Source organism: Lissotriton helveticus, chromosome 11 (assembly GCF_964261635.1).
Source record: "Lissotriton helveticus chromosome 11, aLisHel1.1, whole genome shotgun sequence".
NCBI lineage: Eukaryota > Metazoa > Chordata > Amphibia > Caudata > Salamandridae > Lissotriton > Lissotriton helveticus.
In genome coordinates this window covers 1,006,906,772-1,006,934,752 of record NC_136072.1, presented here as the reverse complement: position 1 = coordinate 1,006,934,752, position 27,981 = coordinate 1,006,906,772, and the positions used below count along the sequence as shown (strand labels likewise).

Sequence of the window (27,981 nt, the reverse complement as noted above, 5' to 3'; positions counted from 1 at the left end):
ACCACTAGACGTAAACAACAAGAACAATGGTACATGATTACATTTAACACAATCAAGAAAGGCCTTAATTCTAGGGAAGAATGGGAGGCTCTTATTTAATGGAAAAAACCAACTTAACCTCCCATCTAATGAATTTGGGGAAAAAAAAACCTTCACAGGTATGGGTTGTATCTCGGGAAAAAGGGTTATTTAACCTATGTAATGTTCGAAAATAAAAAGAGATTCTCAGATATATGTGAGTGGACCTTCCACCATTTAAGATATTCACTAATAGGGTACATACATTTTCATAAAACTGCAACACTTTTCTGTCGATCGTAAAAATTAAAAAACTCAATCAGAATTTGTCGAAACCCAGAATACTCCGATTAGGTAAATACAACGAAGAATAAACATCAACATCAATTTAATATAACTTTGACGGTGAAATACCACTCCAAAATGGCGCTGAAAGATTTCCCCAAGCACAAACACTGCGAGGGCAGAACTATGAGGTCCCGATGTCGAACAAAAAGAGAGGGTATACTCCACATTAAGGGACGTCACCCTGACAACTGTTGCATAGATATAACACTCCGGCGAAATGAACAAAAAAGAAAGTATCCGGAATTATGCGCATATAAAACGACATATAAAACTGTAGATAGGAGCACCACTCTAAGATGGCGACTTGATGTACACACGTAACGCCCCGTTAGGTAATTGACTAACCACCTGCCGGCCATTAATTGACGTAACCTACACATAAATAGAGGCGTGTTTAGCAGAGACGCCAGCAAGCGATTCGAACGAGGCAGAGACGCGGCACCCGAAACACGCAGGTACGGGTTAGAGAGCCTTAACTAAGTTTACTGCCAGACTAATGGGGTTCTTTTTTTAACAAAGAGAGAATAGACAAGAGCAAACGTAGTATACGCGTTAAATAACCGCCCCATATGTTCTTTGACTCCATTAGAACATATCCGGTTCCCGTGAGGTCCACAGATACCTTATGCCCGTTCGAAGAGGGTTTTATAATACTCTAAGGTAAGCCAACCTCGGGGGAGATAGGGGGGAAAAAAACGTCGCAACTATAATATTTAAGCCAGAAACGAAAGATCAATCTTAAATGTATTCTCTTGTTCAAATAGATACACGCACCTAAAAGACAAAAAGACTGAGTAAACTACAAAAAGAAATCCCCATACGAGGAGTTTTGCAAAAGACAATAAGGTAACCAAAATTAAACTAAATGTTCCTCTTAAGGGCTCATGTCATCATCTTATTTATCAGCCTTTGACCAAAATATACATGTCTCTTATCAGGCTACAGCGACAAGAGACTGCAGAGACTAAAAGGCAGACTTTGACTGTATCCTTTACCACACCTATTAATGGGGAGAATAACTCTTATCTAAAGGTGAGAATACTAGAACCCTTGCTGGGTCATTTCATACCACTCGAGTGTTTGGGTTATCCGTCTTACAACTAGTCCCTGACCAAAGATACATGTCTCCTATTAGGCAATAACAGCAAGAGACTGGAGGCTGTAAACAGCACGCCACATAGGCTGGGATTAGATACACCACTACATCCCCGGGTGGGGACAGTACCCTGCAAATAGAGGTGGGTATATTATAACTTCACTTGGGTCATTTCAATTACTCCGCATGTACCAGGATTACCTATAGTAATGGTTTCCACAGTGAAATAAATTTGGAGGAAATACTGTTTATTTTAGACAAATGTTCCAAAACTTAAGCACTGTATCAAGAAACAGAATGTGACACTATCTGTGAGAAACAGTACATCATCTCTGCTATATTAGAACATGGGACACGGTATCTGCCATGATGAGTTTAGAGTTAAAAGGTAGAAATTCCGTACTATATTATACAGAGGTATACGAGCGTCCCCTGTATAGGAAAAACTCAAGTAACAGAGATAACCGTTGAACTGTGACAAGTATACAATTTTTTAAAAAACGGATACTGACATATCGCTTTGTCCCCCAAACAGAGAAATTAAAACTCGAAATCTTCTTGACACAGGAAACCCCTAACAAGAAGTCCTGAGGAAGGTGCCACAATATCAGATGTACTGCACCGAAACGCGTCGACGCATTTCTTTAATCAAAGAATCCAATGGAAGCCTAGTACACACTGGATGTACATGTATAAATTGTTCTGTCACAGTGGTGCACAATAGTGAAAGCAATCTTAGGCTGTTGGATCTAGAAATCTATAGTGGCGAGAACATCCACGAGCCACAGTTATAATAGGGGTTTTTACTTTACAATGTGTTCTTGTGATATTTCTTATTGTTTATGAATTACGATTGTGTGATATTTGTATTGCTTTGCTTTGTATTTTTTAATTATTGTACACATGAGATATTGATTGTATGTCTTTTTACTTTTCAAAGAATATTGCTTTGAAATTTTAAACATTACGTCCTTTGTATTGTTGTATGGAAAAATAAATATCCCCCTTTTTTAAATAGAGTGTTAACAAATTTTATTTCTCTGTGGAAATTATTATTAATTTGACACTATAGCAGAGTAGAGTACAGCAATTCGCTGGTCTAATGCTCTAGTGTAACTGCTATGGTATACATACATTAAGTAAACGAGCGTACCCCAGGGATTTCCCTTTGACTTGATATTATCAAGAAGACCAACTTAGATTTCTGGTGTAATGGAATCGACAGCTCTCTGAAACGCACAGGTACCTTATTGGATCAGGCCATGGCGGGTACGAATATATGGAAGGAGGTCTGGCTTGCCCCTAAGCACCGAGACTGGGGCCTTTATTGCTCTTCTGTAACAAACGCTAAACTCAAAGTCTGGGACTCAGTTGCAGTTAAAGCAGGCCTGACCACCTACCCTCCCCCGATTTTACTACTGGACTGCGACCAGAGCAGTTTAGAAGCTGGATTGATGGGGCTGTACATGAATTGATTACACACGGGCTCATCCCTTTTGACCAACTCCGATCTAACTACTCTTTAACTGATTCAGATTGCATCTCATACCTCCAATTGTAACACTAGGTGATGGGAAGCGATATGCTACAGGATGCGGATCGACGGCTGACACCCTTTGAGAAGTGGCTGTTTCTTAAGGCAGATGATAGACATCTTATGATGGAGCTTTATGCCTTAGTAGGCGGTGGGATGCCTCAGATTAAATCCAGAGGGCAGCTTCGATGGGAGACCAAATTTGGCAGATCTCTTTGTACTAAGGAATTGGCAGATATATTCCGTCAGGTACACCACACAACTGATAACATTGCTAATATTGAATCTGCATACAAAATTGCTTCCTATTAGTATCTCACACTGACAAGACTTCAGAGGTAGAATGTCGGGTGTTCAGGGGACTGTTGGAGGGGATTGTGAAGGCTCTCTTATGGCACTTGATATTGAACCCAGTAGTTAGATGATATTGAGACTGCTTTCCACACTTCTATCCCTACGTTTCCAGCTTATACTATTCTAGGAATTTTAAATCCCCTAACTTATCCATTCTCTCTCTACGGGGCACAGATAGGTCTCTAGACCATATCTCCTGGTTGCACAGCGTGTGGTTTATTCTAGGGATGGAGAGGGTTTCCTTAGCAACAATCCCAGGCCCCTCCTCCTGCCAGACCTGTGGGTCCCCTTCATTCAAATTCTTTCTTTTGAGTTTCATGAGTTAACCAGTCAGTCTTACTTACAACTATTACAACTTATTTCTAAGGTAGCCCGGCCTGAGGCTTAGACTAATCCTTGCAGTTCTCACGCCAATTCTCATCACATCTGCCAAGTATTGTGTCATATACTTGATTGTTCTACCACAATACCGAGGGAGAAAGGGAAGCGAGGGGTGGTTTTGTTCATTTTCAAGCTTGTCTTGTCTTAATATGCCTGAACCACGCTGCCGACCCCAGGCTTGTAGGTAAAAACTGTGTCTCACATTACTTTGGCTGTTTCTGTTCAAAAGCAGCCTGCACCTGGGGTTGTAGACAACATGCTGTGTATTCATCTAAGAAGGCAGTATCAATTAATTGAATTGATCCAAAACTGCATTCAGAGGCTCTGCATTGGCAGCCCTGAGCCATGGTTAAAGGGCTACTGACTGGGTGGCACATTCAGTGCTGCAGGCCCATTAATAGCATTTAATTTACAAGCCCTGAGCACATATACAACACTTTACTAGAGACTTATAAGCAAATAAAATATGCTACTTGAGAATAAGTCAATGTTACTATGTTTAGAGTACAGAGCATTTGCACTTTAGCACTGGTTAGCAGTGGTAAAGTGCCCATAATCCTAAATTCAGCACAAATGGAGTCAGCAAATCAGGAGGTCAGGAGGCAAGAAGTCAGGTGAACCAAGCCAAGAATGCCAGGTCTAACAATAAATTATAACTTTTGTTTGGGAGCAGGTGGGAATGTTCTGTTTGGTGTCAGGGAATTTGCAATTTAAAACCCTCATTAATGGTAAAATTGGATTATACGTCACTATTCTGAACATGTCACTTTCAGAAAGTTGGCATTTTCTTGCCCCAGCAATTTGGTGCCTACCTTCTGCTTCTTGGTCAGTTAACTAGGTATAGTTGACAGTTGATTTTTGTGTATTACTCCCAGACAGCCACGCAGGTGGCCTGGGTGTTAGCAGGATGGGCCTTCTAAGGTGGAGGAGGAGGAGACAGAGCTGTGCACAACCCTACTTGCACTTCAAAGACAATGCCTCAGTTCACACACAAAGAATTTCACATTAGCCTATTGTGACTGCAGACAGAATGGGACCAGGACAGTGAGGCAGGAAATTCTACACACCTCTGTCCATTTCAAAGGTAGCACCGGGTATACAAATGGGACCCACAGACCCACTCTTCAGATCACTTCTGGACCTGTGGAAGACTCAGAAGAAGGACTGCTCTGCTGCCCTACTGCTGAAAGGACTGCCCTGCTGCAAGAAGAACTGCCCTGCTGCCTGAGGAAGGACTATCAGACTTGCTCTTCAAAACCAGAACAGCCAGAGTGACTTCAAGGGGTAGCTGACTGGCCTACTGTTCTGAGCTAGAGTGACATAACAAGCTCCAGAGACCTGCCCTACATCTGCCCAGCTGCCCACACTCAACTAGACCTGCCTGTGCCCTGCTGTTGGCTTCGGCTGAAGCGAGTTTGATCCCCAAGCCCTTACCCCCGAGGTGCTAGACCCCTGGCTGGCATCAAAGTTTATTCCTTCTGTCCCAACTGTGGGTTTCCTCAGAACCAACGCAGAGCACCACAACTCGACTCAGAGTGACACAAGACCTCTCATCACAACTCAAGCCCCTGTTCCGTTGCCAACAAACAAAGCACAATGCAACTCAATGCAGGACCTTGCATACCAGCCCTCACAGCTCCTCACTGAAACTGATGCAGCACGACGCAACTCGACACAGGACTTCACGTTGCAGCCCTTGAGGCTCCTCATTGGTACTGATACAGTGTGCCGCAAAGCTCCCTATCAAGGACATAAGGTACCATTTTCAGTGGGAGAAGCCTGGTCCCTGTATCCACCCCGTACTCCATCGTGGTCTGCCTGAACTCGAGATTTTGTCCCAGTCCGGCATGACCAGATAACCTCAGTCAGCACTTTGAACTTTTTGGCGCTACTTCTACCTAACCCTTTAAAAATCAGTATCTGCAGTTCTGCTGATTGAATTTTTGTCATTCTGCTGTCAAATAATTTATTACATTTTAGTATATTCTTCTAAGTTGGTGTGGGGTTTTTCTAGTGCTGTGTTTTCACTTTATTGCTGTTTATGTGCTGCATAAATAATTTACACAGTGCCTCTAAGTTAAGCCTGACTGCTTTTGTGCCAAGGAACCAGAGGTTTAAGCACAGGGACATTTAGTGACTATTTGTGGCTCGCCGTGACAAAGAATGTGGCTTTTGCTTGAGAAGGGCGCACAACACTTTAACGAACAACCCAATTCTTCACATTGAGTTTGCACGTTTTGTTTATTAGAAATGTTATATAGTGGATTGCTTCATGCATTTCAGAAACTAGTTACTTCTTAAGGAGCTTAGCTTAAAAGGCATCTTAATGCTCATAGTCTCTTCTGAGTCTGTTTTTTTCCCATTTCACACAGTACAACAATAACACTGGTTCTCCATATGTACTAGTGTTAGCAAGACTTTGAGCATTAAGATGAATTAGAAGCTATGCATCTCCTGGTGCTGTAACTACCTTCCAAATGCTTTGTGCTTAGCTTTATGTGAAATGTTTAACAACACTGTTGAAATGGAATAGATTTCCTTTTGAAGCACTTTCTTTAAATGGAGTTCCAAATTTGAAAATGGTAATGGGTTTCCGAAAGGATTAAAACAAAAAGTAAAGCACCTGAAATGCATTCACCTTTTAAAGTACACTACTGGGTGCAGTAACACAAAAATATGTTAGAGTAGCCTAAGTAACATATACATCCTTTAAAGTCTTAAACTCTCTGGCAGAACAAGTAGTAATTATTCAATGGCTTATTTCATTTTTTGTTAAGAGACAGAACTCTGGATACATGTTATGTTAAAAAGATGTGCAAAGCGCTCGTTTACCAGGTCGTGTCTTGGCACTAGATTCACTTGAACACAACTGGAATGAGATTCTTGTTTATTAAAAAGCCACATTTTCAGCTCTTTCGTAAAGGAAGTAAGAGAGGGCAATGCCCTGATATGTGGAGGAAGATGAATCCAGACATTTTTCGCCCCTGTTATGAAACTTCTTCCTCCCCAGTTCATCCTTCAGACCACCATTTACATGGCCCCAGAGGAGCGCAGGATTCTCCTTGGTTCATACCAATTAATGACCTGCCCTAGAAACTCCAGGCTGGTGTCATGCAGGCCTTTTGGGCAATACAAAAAAACTTGAATTTGATACAACTTCTGACTGGCAACCAGTGTAACTTATAGATTGCCTGGGAGAGCAACTAAAATGTGGGAATTCCCAATAGCAGTCTAGCGGCTGCAGTTTGCAGAGTCTGTAGTCTATTCAGATATTGTTCCTGCATATTCAAATAAAGGCTGTTACAATAGCCAAGTTAAGATAAGACTAAAGCAGTGATTTTTTTTTATCATCCTCAGGAAGAAGAATGAGGCGGAAACAACAGCATTAACCCCTCCGCTGCGCTGAACGTTTCGCGCTGGTGCGGAACGTTCTATTGCGCTGGCGGGGTCGCGACGTTCAACGGGCGTGCGCAGCACTACCGAGGTAGAGCACGTGACGTCCGTTGAACGTGGCCAGCACTGAAGGGGTTAACCTGGCTACCAAAGTTCAGTTTATTGTCAATGACAACTCCTAAGTTCTTTGCCTTAGTCACAGGCATAGGTTTAGCTTCAGGCAATATTTGTTCATCCTTAAACTGATTGCATGCCTGCAGTCGTGGAATTTGGTGCAAATGTTGTTGTCATTGTTAAAAGCTGACTGATTGTCATTAGCGTAGGAGGTTCGAGTGAAGCCTAAGGTTTTAATCAGAGTAGCAAGCCCTGTTACATATATGTTGAACAACATCGGACTGAGCGAGGATCCCTGTGATCCCCACAAGGAAAGGAGAAAAAGTGGAGACATACTGATCAAGAGCCACAGTTTGTACTCTGTCAGTTAGAAATGAAGACGGCTAGGAAAGAGCCTTATCTTTGATTTCTAGCTCTCCTAGATGGTCAATCAGAAGCTTGTGGTCAACCGTATCAAAGGCCGCTGAAAAGTCGAGAAAGATAAGTGCTGCAGCTCCTCCCCTATCTAGCGCAGCCCTTATCTCCTCCATGGCCTTAATAAGGCATTCCGAGTACTGTGTCCAGGTCTGAACCCAAACTGCGTTGGGTCCAGAAGATGATTTGCTAGAATAACCGGTTCAAGCTTCTGGTTCATCATGTTCTCTGCAAATGTTGCAGGAAATGGGAGGCAGGAGATGGGGCAATAGTTATTGCGGTCTGCTGTGTGAAAGCTAGGCTTCTTTATGAGGGGAACATATGTACATATATATATATTTAAAGGTGGTAGCCAAACTATAAATTTAGGGTATAATTATAACTTTAGATACAGTTTTACTAAGTATAACTGAGGTTAAACCTTTAGTTAATTCATTGAATATGTGTATATATATATATATATTGTTTAGCAATACCCCATAGGCTTTGAAGAGGTCACACTACGAGCTGCCAACCATCCGGTTTTCGTGCCTTTCAAAACATGCAGTTCTGACCTCGATTCTTAGGTGTCTCTGTCCGACGCGTTTCAAGGCATAAACGCCCCTTCATCATGGACTGCGCACAGGGGGAAGAAAGACATCATACACTGCACCTTCACTTCCTGTCTTTTATTACAGAAACGGCCGCTTCAGTGGGCGTGGCTTAATCAAGGTATACAGCAATGCGCTGGTATTTGTAGTCCATAGTGCAGTGATGGTAGTTTGAAACCCTAAGTGGGCTCCCACCCCCTGTCTCTTGAGCAATGTTCATTCCTTTGAGTAAGGTGAAAGTCAGTTCTGCACGCTGTTTGTTTCCATCGGCAGTTCGTGCTTGGCAGGTAGAAAAACAGTTTTTCTGCTGCGGCCCATTCTCCTCCAAATTGAACTCCAATTTGAAAGGGAAGGTGGTGCTCCTCTTCCACGGCAAAGGGCGGCCGTGTAAATAGTTTGTTTAGCAATACCCCATAGGCTTTGAAGAGGTCACACTACGAGCTGCCAACCATCCGGTTTTCGTGCCTTTCAAAACATGCAGTTCTGACCTCGATTCTTAGGTGTCTCTGTCCGACGCGTTTCAAGGCATAAACGCCCCTTCATCATGGACTGCGCACAGGGGGAAGAAAGACATCATACACTGCACCTTCACTTCCTGTCTTTTATTACAGAAACGGCCGCTTCAGTGGGCGTGGCTTAATCAAGGTATACAGCAATGCGCTGGTATTTGTAGTCCATAGTGCAGTGATGGTAGTTTGAAACCCTAAGTGGGCTCCCACCCCCTGTCTCTTGAGCAATGTTCATTCCTTTGAGTAAGGTGAAAGTCAGTTCTGCACGCTGTTTGTTTCCATCGGCAGTTCGTGCTTGGCAGGTAGAAAAACAGTTTTTCTGCTGCGGCCCATTCTCCTCCAAATTGAACTCCAATTTGAAAGGGAAGGTGGTGCTCCTCTTCCACGGCAAAGGGCGGCCGTGTAAATAGTTTGTTTAGCAATACCCCATAGGCTTTGAAGAGGTCACACTACGAGCTGCCAACCATCCGGTTTTCGTGCCTTTCAAAACATGCAGTTCTGACCTCGATTCTTAGGTGTCTCTGTCCGACGCGTTTCAAGGCATAAACGCCCCTTCATCATGGACTGCGCACAGGGGGAAGAAAGACATCATACACTGCACCTTATATATATATATACAAAAAAACAATCTTCAAAACCTCCTGGCGGCGAAATGAAGAGATGGACCCAACAGCGTACTCAGGTTAGGCAGATTTTATTAATTTCGACCTCTCAGCAGTGACGCGTTTCAAGCATCAAGTGCTCTTGTTCACACTATATATATATATATATATATATATCACCAATTACCGCTCCGGCGCATGTATCCACCAACGGAGAAAGACACGGACTCCAAAATCAGCATACACTGCTGGATGCAGTGACTTTATTTAATTATAAATGGTGCGAGATATCGGGCAGAATGACGCGTTTCGGCTAACGTGTAGCCTTGCTCACATATATATATAGTACAGTGGCAAGTTATAGTTAACGTAGTGTGGCTAGTAGAGTTCGAATACAGAAATAAATCCCCAAGTGGGACGAAAGAGACATGGTTATCCGCATGGCATTAGGAGTGACAAAAGTGCTTCTGCTGTATAGAATTGGAGGAGCACACTGAAGGAGCCCACTTATGTTTTTAACAGACTGAACTGCACAAAACTTTCAAGGATTGACCAAAGAAATGTATTGTTTATTACTGTTGTTGACCACGACTCATTAGACATGAAGCTTGCATCTCCTCTTGCTTTACAATGGTGAATAGCATATCACCACCTGTGCATTTGCATATATTCCACCCTGTGTTTATTTAATGTGCACTAGTGATAAACAAAGGCATGTAACTATAACCACAACACAAGGGGTCAAATTTGTGCAGTGAAATCAAATAACTAGGTCTAGTTCCTTTATTTTGTGTAAAGTGATTTTACAGTAGAATCTGTGAGTCACTAAGCTTTGTTTTCTCAAGTGAATTAATTAAGCTACACTGTAGTAATAACATGACACAGAATTTGATCTTTGCAAACAAATGTTTACGAATGCTGCAACAAATGTCACTGTACGGTTATGCACCAAAACCGTACTGTTTTACTCTTGTTTGTCTCTTTCTTGGGTTTGATGTCCATCCCATACAGTCATGCACCATTATATGAACACTGCACACATGAAAATCACTAATTTACCAATCTCTTGTGATTTAAAAAAAATCATAAAAGTTCAAGCATTTACTTACGATTGAGGGACGCCTCCAATCCCGAATCCCACTAGACCCCTTAGCACGACGATCCAGCTATAAATTGGAGCAAAAGCACTAAGCAGGCCATAATATAGGGCCCAGAAAACACTAATCTTTAATCCCTGCAGGAACAAAAGAATAAAGGGAATTTACAAAGTAAAAAAACTCACATTTCTACTTTAATGTACACATTTTAAAATTAGCATAAGATTGGCACAGATAGGGTTGACCACATATTCCATGGACGTGACCCCGTATTAGTACCCGGAACAAGCTATCTTCATTTCCCCCAATACTCGAACAGCTAACTCTAGGTGAACTAGTCCATCTCAACTCTGAATTACCCGATTTGATGGACTTCATTGCCCCATCCAACCTGAGGGTTATGGAGCATGGAAGGTTGGACAGTCAGAATCTGCATCTCTTGCAAAGAATGGGGGAAAGGGGAGTCAGAACTCTCTATAGCAGTGAGGCGCTAATTGTTTTATTTGTTAAAACACTGCCTGGGAAGCAGGCCTCCCCAAGACAAACAGATTAAAAACATCAATGGCATCAATGGCAAAACTAATATGTCTGGTTTGATTGTGCTTAATGCATGCAACACAGGCATGCTCAGTGCACATTAGCACATTAAAGCTAGGCCTACTGGCTTTGCCAATGCTAGGTGTTTGACAGTGAACAGCGCAAGCCTGCTACATCACAGGAGGTTACTTGTTATCCTGAGATTAAAAAAGAACAGCTACAATTTATTATAAAGGAACTGAAAGGTTAGAGTGATACAATTTAACAAATGTTTGATAAATGTTAATGAGAATGGATTATTTGTTACTATAAAAGTACTACATTTAAGAAGGACCTCAATGGCAATAATAACCAGTAAAAGACAAGTGCTACTGTGCTACACACCGAGCAACAGCGACAAAGGATCGCAAGGGCACATACAACAAAAGACAAAGAAGGACGAAGTGGCACATACAACCAACAACATTGAAGAAAAAAACACAATTGCATATGCTAGGAGCGAAATAAAAGAAGGACCACAATAGAATATACAAGTTTTACGAGAGGCACAATACAATGAAAAAAACAGAGAGTCTTTAATTGGGAATGAAGGAAGAATAGAAGTAAAGTACACAGTTTATCAAGAAAAGTATGTACATACTAGATTACTTGTCTAATATTATTTATAAAGAAAGTCATTTTTATGTAGCATTTTTCCACTGCAAAAAAGGTATTTCTTAAGTAATAACAAATGACACATAATATTGTTCATTCACAAACCCAAGGTGTGATTTAGGCTTTGGCACAGTGGGGGGAGCACCCTAAACCAGCTGCCCACTGCCCCAGCTAACTTGTGGTATCCACGATCTATTAAGATTTGAGAAAACTACTGGATTACCTATGACATAGAGGGGCATACCACTACCTGGTACCGAGTGGTGTGTCGTGGGTCCGCATACACTAACATTGACAAGACTGAATACTTCGAACCGAAACATTGCGCTTCTTTTCTGAAGACTCACCCACGACCGGAGTTTGTACAACACAACTCACTTAAGACCGTTTTTGAATTACATTATTGAATATTTGCAGTGCACTGTTTATCTCCGTAAACAACGCTGCATATTGGAAATACTTCGCCTGCCCATGATTAGCCCGGCCGGGTTGGAATTATCACTGGCTGAGTGCTCGTACAGATCGATATACCGTGCTACAGCCCTGAAGAAGTCGCGGAGCAATTCTCCATAGTGCGACGAAACACGTGTCGGCTGCCTTGTTCCACCGTGCTTTTACGTTTGAAAAAGAATTAAAGATTCAACTTGATTTAACCATACATTGACGTCAGCTAAAGACCTTTTCCTTCCATCTGGATGATTCTTGTTGTTGTGTTTCTTGTATATTGTGATTACACGAACTTTACTCTCTCTTATGTGTGCCTAGGCGCTGGTTTTCCTGTCTGCTGTGTGTGGGTTTTTCCTACACCCTAACAAGGGGTTATAGGGCTTATCCCCTTGCCTAGTTTGCACCACATCCAGTCATTTTTGTTGAACTATACTGATTTGCGTACAATAAGCTGAGCGCCTGAATGAACCCCTGATTCCTAACAAAAAACCCTTTTTTTGATGTATTCGACATAGAGGGGCATATTTACAAAGGGTAATAGCCACCAGAACATAACTTTTAGCGAAGTTCTTATGGCGATATCCCCTTCTCCTTATTTACATTACGGCGTTAAGCCACTCAAAGTGGCTTAATGCCACTTTGTAAATGAGTCCCCTTTTCATGCTTCACTTAACGTGAAAGAGGCATGCAATGGGTGCTTCCCAGGCAGTGTTTTAACAAATAAAACAATTAGCGCCTCACTGCTGTAGAGTTCTGACTGAATTGGAACTCGTAATTAGGCCCTCAGTCCTCTGTCCTGATAAAATAAGTTTAAAAAACATATAGTGAGGCAGGGTAATGTTACCCTGACCCCTAGACCTAGTGGAATACCCCCAGGGCCAACAAGTATTTGTACAATTCACAGAGGATCCGCTGTAATTGTAAAAAATTTTTAAAGGGCAGGCTGCCGCCGTTTTAAAAAAACAAAAAACTCCCACGGTAGGCCAGGGCCTGGAGGTCAGCAACATGTTTTTATAAGGTGAGGTGGCATGCTGCCCCTCTCTGAGCCTCTCAAAGGCTCTGGGGGCCCCCATACCCCAGGCCTGACATTATATTTAGGGTAGGGAGTGTACAGTCCCCTCCTCGAGCCATTTTGAGGCACCAGAACCCCCATCACCAGGACGGCTATACTTTCTATGGGAAGGAGGGTGCAGGGACCCCATCATCCCGAGGTACTATACTTTCTATGGTGAGGGACGGAATGCTATAACATGGTCCTGGGATTAAGCACCCCACCAGGAAACCCACAGCAAATACAGGGCCTTGGGGTGAGGGGGGATCCCCAGGCTCCTGTGTCCCCTGCAGGCCTTCCAACTTCCCTGGTTGCACCCATCCAGGGTGCGGCGGGCCAGTTACATCTGCTTGCTCCCAACCAGCAGGAGCAAGTTTTCTGTGCTCTCGATCTGGTGGGAGCAAACCTATGTTCCCTGCCTGCAATATTTTCCACATATGTATGTAGCTTCATGATTTGTATTATTCAATATTCTGGATATGATATTGTGGCTTGATGGTATTTTTTCACTCAATACTGGAAAATGTATCTGGGTGGTCACTACTTGTAATCCTTTAAAGGTGTGGTCAATACTGTGGTTGTGTCTGATTTAGTCACTACTGCAACAATGTTCAAAAGCGTTCAAAGACATTAGTGGCTCAGGACTATTTTCATTGATCAGAAGTATCGCTTGGTATAGAAAAGGTTTAAGAACCCTGCTCTAGTAAGATGGCCTCAATATTACCAGGATCACACTAAGAGCTATTCTCAAGTGTGATTATAGACTACAACTACTTGGCTTCACACTGCTTGTACTAACAGTTAATGGATCAGTGAAGTTGTAGTGAGTATACATGTTCAAACCTGCTATGTTTCTAGTGAAAACCTTTTCTACTAGATTCACTGGATGTGCCACGTGCCAACGTGCAGTGCAGACAGTGTCAGCTTAAGGAGTTTTGGGCCCCATTCAAGAAATATCTTGGAGGCCCTGTTTGCAACAACTTAAAATTGTATTACCGCTTTTATGCTAGTGCAGCCCAATCTTGCCTAACAATATTGAATTATACTTTAAAGATTACGATGAAAAAATACACAGGAGTCAGCTAGGTAGAAAGTTTGCTTTCCCCAGGGAGCCATTTGGAAGGTGAGGGCCTTGGGCAATTGGCCATGCCTTACAACATCTCTGAGCACAGAGAGACCTTATTTGTTCCCTCAATAAATGCTCAGTTCATGTTCAGCAACTGCTGGGCTTTTGCGATCAGAGTCTAGAGCCACCCGATTCAGAGTTCCTGTTCCTCATGGAGCAAGGAGTAAATTGCAGTAAACAAAAATAGCACTGTCCATATGCACAGTCCACTGCACCACACACTATATACAGCGACTAGTCTTTCTGCTTCTCTGGTGCTGAGAGACACTATTTGCTCCAAGGTTGGGTTCATATTTAGTCTAGCTAAGAAAGAGGGCTGTCACTGATCCAACCATAGTTGCTGAGGGTGTGAAGGAGCCTAAAATATATAATAGATTCAGAGCCATTCTGAGCAGGGGCCCCGAAATCCTTAAAATGTCCCTGTTCTGTTGAAATCTTAAAACAGTGGATTCTATCACACCGAGAGGGTCAGATGGTCTGTGCCAATTATAATGGTCCCTCTTCAGCTCCAAAGGCCAGCACCATAAGTATAAGACATTTTGTTGTACCTCCTCCCAGCCCTCCTGCTCTCTGAATACTTGGAAAGCAAAACCCAAACAAAACAGACAAAATACATGTATTTGTGTTTTTTTTCCTACAGTATAAAAAAAACTTAAACGGTATATATTTTTCACTTCTGTGCAACGCATAAAGTTGCATTTTTGTTCTTGCTCTAAATAATTTGTAATGATAGACTGTAGATTACCAAGGGGAGGTGCAGTAGCAGCACACCACAGAATAACAACTCTAAAGACATGTTTAAAAAACAGTCTCTCTCTGTATCTTGGTGGTAATTACAACTCACCCCTGTGCATGTCTCAGGGGAAATCTAAAAGAATGGAAGATTTACTCTGTGATTATTATGATGGAAGTCAGCAAGGGACACCAGTGGCAGTCCTCAACATTTTGAAGAAGTGCAGCAGCAAAAATAGGTTGTGCCTGTCTACAGCATAGTTACTTAGCTTGTGGGTGGATAGCTACAAATAGCAATGACCTACCAGGCAACAGCTATTCTCATTTGGAAACCAAAGAATTAACACAAACTGCACATTAGACTTTGGTTTCTGCCTCTGATTTGAAATATGGCTAATCCAGCCAATGCATTAAAATACAAGTTATCATGTCTACAGATCTCGAGATCAGGCAACAGTTGCAAGAATACTGCTGATCACTCCTTGGTGAGAGGGAGAGACAGGAAACCCAAATCACCCCTAGTGAAAGTTTTACAAACAGTTCCATATTATATAATTTTTCAAATATTTTGGCTAAGAGCTTTTAGGGCTGGATCATGGTAGTCCATCAATTTCTAAAAACATCTCCATAGTCTGCAGCACACTGGATAAAAAGAATTCCCAAAGAGCCAGTCCGGCACTGCTCAGTGGCTGGACAAGTCTATTTGTCATCGTCCATCTTCATTCCCATTTTAAAAATCTTACTGTTTGCCCAACCTTGGCTTTTGATAACCAGTGTCATGCTGGCATCAGGAGAGGCAGTCGCAGAAACATACATGCACCCACTTACAGTGGAGCAAATAGATGAATTCGGTAATCGGGCACAGTGGCTTATTAATGTATGTCTCCAATTCACAACTGTTTGCAGCACGTCATAAAAATGTTATGTACTTTCAAACTGTGGGCCTGATTCATAAAGGTAAATTTATGCAATTGTGTAATTTACAAAGCAATTTTACAATTAGTATCTATTTAACTGTCTATTTTTTAATGTGCTGAGTCTCCGACACAAGTGCAGAGACTCCGCAGTCATAAAGATAATACTCAAAATATTCCTTTGTGAATTGCAAAAAAATCATAAACTTACAAAGAATTGTAAGTTTACCTTTGTGAATCAGGCCCGGACTCTCATGCAAAGGTCTGCTGTTCTGCATTTCAGCTGCAGTTTTGCCCCAACACAAATCTTTCCCCTATCTGACTCCAGTTTATTCATCCATTTTAACCACCAAAGGTGCTTAAAGTTACTTGATGCGCAGTGGTCCAAACCATGGGATTTATTTATCAAACTAGTACTGAACTTAATAACCTAAAGGTATATGCCTGGTTTGCTTTAGGTCCACCTGAATGTATGCTTCTGAAAGCAATTAATTGTAAAAGAAAAGCCCATGAATGGAAATATGAAATTGGTGACCTCAAAAGTGCACAAAGAAAGCTCCAGTGAAATAGAATCTAAACAATCATTTAAAGGAAGTCCTTAAAGAAAGTCACAAACAAATACACAAACACCCTTGCATGAACCCCGAGTGGAGATACTTTAATCAAGCCATTATTAGGCTTGGGATGCCACATGAAGCAGGCGTGACATTGCTACGAAAGGCCTCATAAATGTCCTGTTGCTTTCAAAAACACTTGCACCAGAGCTGAATTTATGGTAGGGTTGTTCAACGTTGGTCGACAACGGTGGGATCCATGTAAGATGTGTATGATATCCACATGAGATAAACGTATATGTCATGAAGCTATATAGGAGCCACTTACATGGTCAGTGGTTATTTTAAAATTTTAGCATGACTCTAGCCTAGAGGACCTAAGTTAGAGATCCCTGAGAGCCCTGATCAACCTCTAATTCAGAATCATAAAGAGGTAAGCTGGCTCTACCTTCCTTGACATTGAAAAGTTGACTCCTGAGTGGTTGTAGGGTTCACAGCACTGTCTTATTTCATTCACCACTTATCATTACATTAAAGTTCATGACACAAACAATCACCACCACTATGAAAGATGTGAAAGGAAACGTACTGTTTTTCTGCCGTATTGGTCTGAAATGTTTCCCCACAGCGAAGAGCTGGCCATCATGCCCACAAACACCACCTGTAAAGGATGAAGATCAGAGTCAGGTAGAAACAACAGATGGGATGAGAGGGCTTGTGATGCTTGTAGCTTCCAGCTTAGAAGAACAGCCTCTCTGCAGTGTCAAGTTAATCAAACCTCGGTACATATAACACAATTTGCAATCTGTAAAATACTATGAATTTTGCAGTCTAGAGCAGAGTGTTAACAAAGAACCATGGTCCGGGATACATGCCAGATTTAAAGATATTCACATAAGATATACAATGAATATAAATGCAGTGCAAATAAATATTCAGTGGTCATCCTAAAACATGAAATGGTTCAGGCCCTCCTGGACCTGTGTAGGACATCCCTCTTATAGAAGAAAGACCATAGATTGGCAAACTAAGCTGGCGTGATGCACATGTATCAAGACACTGAGATCAGCTTCTCCTTATAAACGCACCACCCCTCAGTCTAGCACGCATAGGATAAATGAACAAACGCTGAGTTTAAAAGGAACCTATTTACATAAACAATAGTTATCCGTAAAATATGGCCATGGATCCGTCCCACAGGGCCCATGTTGGACATCCTTCTTTTACAACAAAAACCTGCACTGTGGGGGCTCGGTGAAGGGGAAGAGCGCCTCTTGGGTAGCTCTCGGCACAAGACCCCACCACCTCCTAACACGGTAGCATTCATTAGTAAGTTGGCAGGTATGCATACTCTATATTATTTCCTTTTGGTATGTAATGCCTGAATTGTTTTGTAACGTTTCTTATCTAGCGTTTAGAAACTTTCTGGGTGGCATTAGACACTTTACACATTTTATTTAAAAAGAAACATATCTATTGGTATTTCCTGTGCATATGAGCAAAAATCTATATAAGTGAATGTTTTTTAAATGGACGAGTATATGCCAATCCTAACGTATACAGTTCTCTCTTCAAAGATCAGAGTAGATATATAGCGCCTGTGAACAAAGGATAACTTTATTTACCCTGTATGGAAGACACACTTAGACCAGTCATACAAAAACCAACACGCAAACTCAGAACATTGACCAGACGGGACAAAGAAATCTCTTAGGGGCACATGCATCAAGCAAATTACCGGTCACAAACAGGCCGATTTGCAGAATCGGCCCCTTTGCGACTGGTAACTAGCCTTTTGGGATGCATCAGGCTCCAAAGCCATTCGCAAAATAGGTAATCGCAAAATTTGCGATTACCGATTTTGCGAATGCAATAAGCATTCTCAGAATGCAACTTTTCATTAAGGAATTGCAAATTAACATCAACTTCAAGTTGATGGTAATTCGCAATGCCTTAAAAAAATACACTATATTGCATTTTTCTAAGTGCCATGTGGCACACACACATGCCCTTAGGGCATGTGTGTGCGCCACATGTGCACGCATGCTAATTTTGGGGGTGCATCAGGGTAGCGTTTTGGCCCCCTGGCACCCTTGAAATTGCATTCACAATTTGTGATTCAACACACACCGCATGCTCTGGAAGATCATCAGGTGGATCCCAACCGACACAAGAAGAATGGTCACACAGGCCCTCGTCAGCAGCAGGCTGGACTACGGAAACGCCCTTTGCACGGGAGCCCCGGCCAAACTGCTGAAACATCTACAACGCATACAGTACGCCTCTGCGCGCCTGATTCTCGACATCCCTCGAAACAGCCATATCACACCCCACCTGAGAGACCTGCACTGGCTGCCCGTCAACAAGAGGATCACCTTCAAACTCCTCACCCACGCACACAAGGCTCTCCACAACACCGACCAGAATACCTCAACAGACGACTCACCTTCTATACCCCGAACCGCCAGCTCCGCCCTGCCTACCGCGCCCTCCCTACCATACCCCACATCCGAAGAGCGACCGCCGGCAGAAGATCGTTCTCCTACCTCGCCGTTAAGACCTGGAACACCCTCCCCATCCTCCAACGGCAGACACAAGACCTACTTACCTTCAGGAGACTACTCAAGACCTGGCTCTTTGAGCAGTAGCAGCGTCCCCCACACCCCTAGCGCCTTGAGACCATCACGGGTAAGTATTGCACTTTACAAATTTCATGATTGATTGATTGATTGATTGATTACCTATTTGGTAATCCCCACTTGAGAATGGTTTCCCATTCATTCCTATGGGCCTCTAGGCCCATATGAATTAATGGGAAAGAATTCCCTAATAGCGAATCGCAATTTGCGATTCACTATTAGGAAATGCGTAGGAATCACTATTTTTTGTGAAACCTAAATGCATAGGCAATTGCGGTTCCTTAATAGTGATTCCTTAATAATCGCTAATAAGGAATCACAATTGCTTAGCTTGGTGCATGTGACGCTTAGTTCTCTGCAGTGCCAAGGGCTGCTCTCAGGCATCTATGGGTCTACAGATTAACCCTCAGCCCTTTCAGTTCTGGCAGCAACCCAGAAAGAGCAAAACACAATTGTCTTATGAGCACATGTGATTTGCTGTGTGCTAGAACCAATTCAGGGACTGTAGGGAAAGCAGGAGTTACTGAGCCTCAACCAAGGTGGTTGGACTCTTTCCCACTAGTGTCCTTGGTTTAGACTATGGCACTGCAAACTGGGCCACGCACACCCCCTACCACACTTAATTCTATGGGTGGCGAGGACGAACAGTCCAAAGAGTCTCAGGAAGGTAATGCTCTATTACTTACCGGTAATCTTCATTACTCCGGGTCCCGTTGTCCTCGTCCCATTCATAAATATATGGAGATAACCATCTCCCGACAGAAAAAAACGATCAAAAGAATGCTGGGACACTAACCCCGCCCCTTCCACCGGGAGTACATAAGGGGTACTTACCCAGCAGTCTCCCTGAACAACCAAGCCCAAAACAGGAAAGCCGGCCGTCCGGGAGGGAGGGAGGGGCGTATGAATGGGACGAGGACAACGGGACCCGGAGTAATGAAGATTACCGGTAAGTAATAGAGCATTACCCCCAGGTCCCTTATGTCCTCGTCCCATTCATAAATATATGGAGAATACCAAAGCAGAAAAGCCGGCCTTCCCAAACCAAACAGAAGCCAACTCAGGAAACACCCCAAGGCAGCAACCACAGAAAGCAAGAGGCAGAACCGGGGAAACCCCAAGCAGTGCCCCCGACAAGGAGGAGCCCCACCAAACCAGGAAGCACCCAACCAAAACAACAGAGGAGCAACCAGAGGACCAGAACTACCACCACAGGGGGCAACCAGGCCAAGCAGGAACACCCCACCGCCAACCAGAGAAAGGGAGAGGACGGACACACCAGCCAACCGAGGCAAGGAGAAAAATCAGTGAGGAGTCCACCCAAAGAAGAACAGGCCAAGAACCACTAGGCCAGGAAGCCAGAACCGGGCAACCGAAGCCAAACCCAGGCACAGAGAGCCCAAGCCAGACAAAACCCGGCCCGGAAAGAAAAGAAACACCCAGGGGACCAGCGGGTCAGAGGAATTCCAAGACCCAGCCAAGAACAACAAAGGCGGCCCCCTGAAAGAGGGGGCCGAGAAGGCCACCAAGGGAAGGACCAAACCAGAAGAGAAGGGAAGCACCAGACACGACCACAGAGCGACCAGAGGAAAACACCCCCGGAAACCCCCAAAGAGTAGCAGGCCGAACAGAAAGAGCCAGCAACAGCAGCCAGACCACCAGCAACCAACCCGGAAGGCGAGACAGAGCCCACGGACAGGAAAGAGGCAAACCCCAAGGCCACAAGGGAGCCATCACCCCCAGGAAACCCGAGCAGCAAAAAACTACAAGGGCAACCACCCAGGACTAAGAGACCCGGAACACCAAGGAGGAAGGGGAACAGGAGGAACCACAGGAACCCCAGAACACAGCCCCAGCCAACCGGAGGAAACCGGAGCAGGAAGCAACAGCCCAAAGAAGGCACACCCCGAACTACAGAGGAGGGGAGCAACCACACAGATAAAAGACCCAGGGAACCCAAGACCAAGCAAGGGAACCCAAAGGGGCCAACACCCACCACAGCCAAGCCCAACCAAAAGAGGGCAGGCAAAGAAGACCCCAAACAGCCAAAGCAGAGGGCCAGGAAGCAACCTCAAGGAACCCCTCAAGCCCAGCAGGAGAAGAAGCCAAGACGACCAGCAAGCACTCGAAGCCCAGCAACAGGCAAGCTCCAGGAGCCCACAGAGGGCAGCGAGACCGAGGGCCAACAACACCCAGAGCACCCACAGGAGCAGGACAGGGCAAAACAGCACAGCACGGAACCCCAACCCAACAGGGCGAGGAAGCCCAGCACGACCCAAGGCAGGGCACGCGCAGGGGACGAACCCCATAGGGCAAAAATGGCAACCCAAGACAAACCCCGGAAGCCAAGGCCAAGCAACCCGCAGGACCCGAAGACCAAAACCCAAAACGTGGGAAGGCAAAAAGGAAAGGAAGGCCCCAGCAGAGCACAGGCCCCAGAGCAAACAGCCCCGGCAGTGCCCAAACGAAACCCACGAGGAGGCAAGCAGGAAAACAGGAGCCAGAGCCAGAAACAGAACCAAAACGCCAGAACGGCAGGAACACACTCCACGCACAAGGGACCGGAACCCGAAAGCAGAGGGACCAGCCCCCCCCCCCACAGGCAGGCAAAGGCTCCTGCCAAGAAGCACCAGGCCCAAACAGGCAGGCCAGAACAGCAGAAAAGTGCAACCAGGCAAACCCAAGCAGGGCGCCCCGTAGACCAGCCAAGAACAGGAGCCAACAGGGAGCAGAAGCAACCGCAAGCCCGCAGACCAGGAAGACCGAAACACGGCCCCCGGAACAGGATAACAGGGAAAGCGGAGGCACAACACCGGAAAAAGGACCACCAGAAAGGGAAGGGACAACACCAGCCCCACCACAGCGAGCCAAGCCAGAGAAAACACCCCTCAGGCCAAAGAGACCCAGCAGAACCCAACCGCACTATGGGAATCCAACCAGGCAGCAAACAAGGCCCACCCAGCAGCAACACGGACCCCAGACGAGACCCGAAGAAGCAGGGAGGAAATGACACAGGCAGAAGCCCAGCCAGAAGGCGAAGAAGCCAACCCAAGACACCCCAGGGGAAGCCAAACTCCACCAAGGCACCAGAGCAGGCGAGCCTCCCAGAACACCACGCAGCAGCGAGGACCAGAGAGGAGCGACCAGTGCAACCCAAGCACACCGGCACAAGGGAGACAGACCCCGAAAGGATGTCCGACCAGCAACACAGAGCCAGAGTAGCCCGGGGAGGGAAGAAACCCAACCGGAAGCCAAGCGGGAGACCTCAACGGGGAGAGAAGCCAACCGCAGGGAGGAAAGGCCAAAGGCAACAACCACGGAAGCCAGGACCGCAACACCCGGCCCAGGGCAAGGCCAAGGAGCACCAGCACCAAGCCCCAACGACAGGGCCAGAGGGCGAACCGGGCGAAAAGCAGCACAAACAAGCGTGACCGCAAGCACAACGCAGAAGTGCAGGCAAGGCAACACGGAAAAGGACCAGGAGAGGCAGAACAGCAGCAGGAAGCCCGAAACAACCAGGCACCGCCGCTACAGGCCCCACAATCCAGCAAAGGCAGAAACCCCCCAAGGCACGGGAGCCCAGAGCAGCAACCCAAAGACACAGGCAAGGCCAAGGCCAGGCCAGGAGCGAGAAACCCAGAGAGGGACCGCAGCAAAAAAGGAGGAAGGGAGCCACGAAGACCCCCCCCCAAAACAGGGAAGCACAGGGCACCCATGGGAGCAAGAAGACAACAGCCCCCAAAACCCGGAGGGCAGGATGGGGCACCACCAAATACAAGGCCCCCACCCGACAGAGAGCCCCAGGCAGCCAAGAAGGCAACGCCAGAGCCGAGAAGACAACCACAACCCCGAAGCACAAGGAGAAGATCGCAGTGCAAACCCACCAAGCAACAGCACCCCAGACAAAAAAGGCACCATGAAGGCAGAAACCAGGACCAGAGTCGCAAAACACGACCAGGGAACCAAGAGAGACCGCACCAAAAGCGCAAACTACCAGGCCAGCACACACAGCACCCAAGAAGCCCCGAAGGGCGAAACGGAGCAAAAGTGGGAGCCACCATCGCCAGGGAGCACACGGAGACACAGCACACCCTCCAGCAAGGCAGAAACCCGACGCCCAAAGCAAAGGTGGGGAGAACAACCAGGGACAACCAGGGACAGCCGCACAGGAGGACACGCTGCAAGAGCAGCACCAGCAAAGAGCAGGAAAGTCACCCATGAAGCCCCGGGTCCAAGTCCCGGTTCCCCAAACCAATGCCATGCACAAACTACAAACTACAAAGCGGCCAAAACAAAGGCACCAAAGCAAAAACAGCAACGGAGCCATTGAACCACCAGTGCAGAGACCAACCCTGCACCCGCACACATCTAAGAGCGCCCATCGCCAGTGCCAAAGTGAAGCCCTAAAGTGCACGACAGACACCCAACTCCATGTAAGAGCCGAGGCCCCGACACACAGAAAGCCACAGCAGCAGCCAGCACCCTTAGCAGCACAAGACCAGTCCCCGAAGACAGGAACAAGCACCAAAACAGGAGGAGACCCCCCCCCCACACGAGGGAGGATACCCAAAAAGAGATGCACGTGCCGCAAAGAAACGCTAATGGGGCCCAACCTAATCGCAGCACACATCAGGGCGAGCGACCAGCAACAGCGGAGATCAAATGAAAGAACCCCTCATGACGGGGGAGCAGCAGCACTGAGCAAACCCCTCCAACAGCTGGCGCAATGACAGGGAGCCACGAGAAGCCCGTACCAGGCGAGAGAACCCTCGACAACGAAGAAAACTTTCGCCCTAAGACAGGACAGAGGACCCCCAGCCAAGGCAGGGGAGCCGCCGCAAGCTGCTGATGGGCTGCGCCAGACCCTCTACCGGGAGGCTCCCCCCTCTCTCGGCTGGCCAAGGCAGCCCGGGAGCAGGGGGCCGCTGAGACAGAGAGCCGAGCCCATGACATGAATGAGCCAGGCCCCGGGAAAACGGACACCGAAACAGCAAAGCCGCCACACCAACCCTGAAGCCACAACCAGCCAGCGCAGCCAGAGAGGCGGGCAAAGGAGGGTCAAAACAGGCCTTTAAACCAGCGTGAGACGGCCTCTCGCCACCCCAGCGGAGCGAGGCTCAGGAACCCCAGCCACCCGACAGGGGCAGAACCGGAGGCAGAGGAACACATGTCCGAGCTGCAAGGGGAGAAAAACAAGGCATGCAGCAGGACAAAGACAGGCAGGCCGAGTAAAAAAAACACCGCTACGTGGGACTCACCCAGAGCTGGGGCCGAAACACCCCCAGGAACGAGGCCCCCACTCCAACCATCCGGCATCGGAAATCCCAGGGAGAGAAAGCGCAGCGCGTCTTCCACCCAGCCAGGCCACAGGAAGACTCGCACAGCGACCCGGAAAGAACCCTCGGGAGGCGGCGCACCAGCCGCAAAGGGCCGGCCAACAGGATTCCCCAGCCAGGAATAAGCCTGACACCCAGCAAGCCCGGCAGGCCAGGTGGCAGACCAAGGAAACCCCCCCCCCTCCCGCCCGCGAAGCCAGGCAGCCAGGCGGGGGGGGAGAAGAGAAGATGTGCACCCCAGCCCAGCAGGAGCAGCACCAGCATCCAGACCAAACTGTCGACAGACAGAAAAAAAGAACAGGGAGACTGCTGGGTAAGTACCCCTTATGTACTCCCGGTGGGAGGGGCGGGGTTAGTGTCCCAGCATTCTTTTGATCGTTTTTTTCTGTCGGAGATGGTTATCTCCATATATTTATGAATGGGACGAGGACATAAGGGACCTGGGGGTAATGAGGGGTAGAGGCTCTGAACCCAAGCATTCAGTAGGTACAATAAGTGCATGTCCAGCTCAGTACTTAATTCATTTTGATTTTTCTTTTGCACTTGCATTTAGCGCACACTCAGCCCATGTGCATTGGAACACTTTACATGAGCAACAGTTACATTACACAAGGTCAAATAAATGTGTTTCTTATTTATAGGCATAGGGAGATTAACGGATTTGTCCAGAATCAGAGGATGGTGAGCCAACACCAGGACTTCTAACCTTGTTCCCCAGTTCTAAAGTCAGCATCTCTTTCTGTAACACCACAAAAGGGAAGCACTTTAAACACACCAAAACGTCATATTGTACATAAAGAAAAAGTAGCACTACTGGGATGCACACTACGGGGTTTATGGGTTTGACTACACAGAGAAATGGAACGTCTTCGAATTAAGCGCACATGCAGCCTCACTATGACAAAAGTGGAGCAGCTTTCCTGTAATCTATGATGCATAGGTCAGTCCCTGACATCTGATAGGCAGTTCTGATACGCAGGTATCAGCTATTTCTCGAAAGTCCTACCAATCACCGCCACTCCCTCAATTCAGGAAGGACCTCAAGACCTGGCTCATCGACTGAACCGCTGGTCCCCCCAAACCCCCTCGCCACAGCGCCTTGAGACCCTAACGGCTGAGTAGTCGTGCTTTACAAGTAACCGGATTGATTTAAACTGGGATCTTCCTCTTCTTTATCAGAGTATTGAGACCCTCACTTGTAGACAGGCACTTTGCAGGCCTAATTGGACCATTTTTAACTGAGCGTTTCATCCCTTAAAGGGGAGAGTAAAACATGGCCAGCATCCCACTGGAAGTCCTAAAAATAGCAAGCAGAAACTGATCAATGTAACCACAAACAATTTAAGGGTGGGTGGACAGCTGGGCTGAGATGAGAGACTCAATAAAATCAAGAGCACTGGTAAATGACTACACCAGCCCTATTAGTCATCACAGTCCATGTACATGAAGATACAGCAAGCAGACAGAGGTGTAATTTTAATTTCAAACGTTTTATTTATTTTCAAGAATTAAAGGGAATTAAAAAACAAATATGTGCAGAGAGCGAGCAGCACTCGAGGGAGAGAGTAACATCGAGAGCAGGAGGCCGGTATTTGGAGGGAGAGAAGCACACTGAAGAGAGGGCAGGAAAACACATGCGCTCTCATGAAGTGCTTAACCAAAAATAACAACATTATTTACCTAAAAGTGACCAGGGGAAGGATAACAGGTGAGTATTCTAAACGAAGGTAAAGAAGTTATGGTCCAGTGGAGAGACAACCCCAAAAGAGGAGGACCAGCCATCGAATAAGAAGCAAACAAAAGCGAGTAATAATAAAGCCAAAATATGGAAAACAATTGGTGGGCAGTAAAGCTCACTTAAGTTCACATTAAGTCTTTCATAAACAAACAGTTGTCTGATCATAGGCCAGACCTAATAATGGATGTTTCTTCCTTTCTTCTAACACATTTTTTCATTGAGAATTCTGAGATTTTTACTGCATAAATTCTGTGACGCACTTTACCTTGTGCATGAAGCTAGAAATATGGGAGATAAAACGAGGGAATAGAGGCGGAGAGCAGATGGGGGATGGGGTGGAGTGCTTGGGAGAGCAGAGATAGTACATTTTCCGACATCAGGGGGAGAAGGAGAGACAGAGAGAGTATGTGTGTTTGGTTTTCTTAGCTCTGCTGGGAGGAGCATTGCCTTTCATGGTGACAAGAGCACATTGTTAATTACATTCATTTTACACTCAGAGGAGCTATTTCTGTTAAAGACTGTGAAATCATTGAACTATATATGTGCGAGGCTACAAAAATAGGATCTGTGAAAAACAAAAGGAGAAGCTGCCTCGAGCCAGTCTTTTAAAATCGCATAAACATTTATATGCAAGTGGCGATAAAGCTTCGTAACTAACACCTTATTGCTTTTAGAAGATTCACAGATCTCCAAGCATGCCAGCGGGTTCCTTACTAGGGGCGCTGCTCATTCTTACTGCCACAACATGTGAGACTCGGTAGAGGGGTCTGAGATGCTACACAAATCCGAGTACAATACAATCCAACACAATACGACTGGAAAGGAAAAATAGTGCCAGGCAGGGATGAGAGAGCACGTTTTAAGTCATCCTGTGAGTGCAGGGCTCGCAGCAACAATGGTCCTGTGCATATTCTAAGATAAAGCAGAGCGGTAGCTAGAACCAGCTCTGGACTAAGGTTTAAAAGAGCCCCATATTGCTACCCTGCCCCTGTGTCGACTAGCTGTAGGTGGAGGGGATTATTGATCTATCCTCGCCTAAGACAGCGTGTGCTTAGATCTTTTGTTACATTTCAGGGGGCTTAAGTCTGCCCATTGCTTACGATTGGTTGGCTTCATTGTCACTCTCAATTTCTTGCTTCTTATGTGTAAGCTTTCGTAAGCTTTTGTCCTCTTAGTGTGTTTGTCTTTTTCCTGCAGCATGGACACATTACTTGTGTCTTACCACTGCTCGTTTATCATGTGCTGTTATTTTCTTTTTGCTTAACCATTCTACAAGAGAACCAGTGTTTTCCAGCTGTCTACTTCGTGTACCTCTCCCACTTCTGTGTTCCTTCCCCAGGTCCGTCATTGTACATGTGCTTGCCTGAGCTCCTTGTCCAACCCTCTGTTACCATGTACCCGCACCAGTCTCTCCTGCCCACCCTCCATTGTCTGTCTGCTTGCCCCTAGCCCCTCCGGCTTATTCTAAGTTGTCCTTGTGCTTGCCCCCAGACCTTTTACCCACCCGCTGTTACCTGTGTAGTTGACCCCACCCCTCCAACCCACTCTCTAGTGCCCTTGTGGTTGCCCCTGCCCCTCTCTAATCTCCTGTTGTTTGTCTGCTTGCCCCTACCCTTCCTACTTACCCACCACTGGACGTATGCTTTCCTCGTCCCGCCCACTAACCCCCTGTTGTCCATGAGGTTACCCCTGCCTTTCCAACCCATCCTCCAATGTCTGTGTGGGTGCTCTTGCCCTTCCTACTCACACTCTGTTGTCTTTATGCTTTACCCCCACCCTTCCCATGCCCCCCTCTGGGGTTCG

The 27,981-nt window shown here is 45.9% G+C and overlaps 1 protein-coding gene across 1 annotated transcript in view; it reads right to left on the bottom strand.

Moving 5' to 3' along the window:
- Positions 1-27,981, bottom strand: part of SVOP (SV2 related protein) — a 381,533-nt gene that overhangs the window by 106,048 nt on the left and 247,504 nt on the right. The window contains exons 5-6 of the mRNA XM_078667399.1: positions 17,055-17,126; positions 10,463-10,587 (exon numbers count right to left, since the gene is read on the bottom strand). Coding sequence (XP_078523525.1) covers positions 10,463-10,587; positions 17,055-17,126 — 197 coding nt within the window. The remainder of the gene's footprint in view (positions 1-10,462; positions 10,588-17,054; positions 17,127-27,981) is intronic.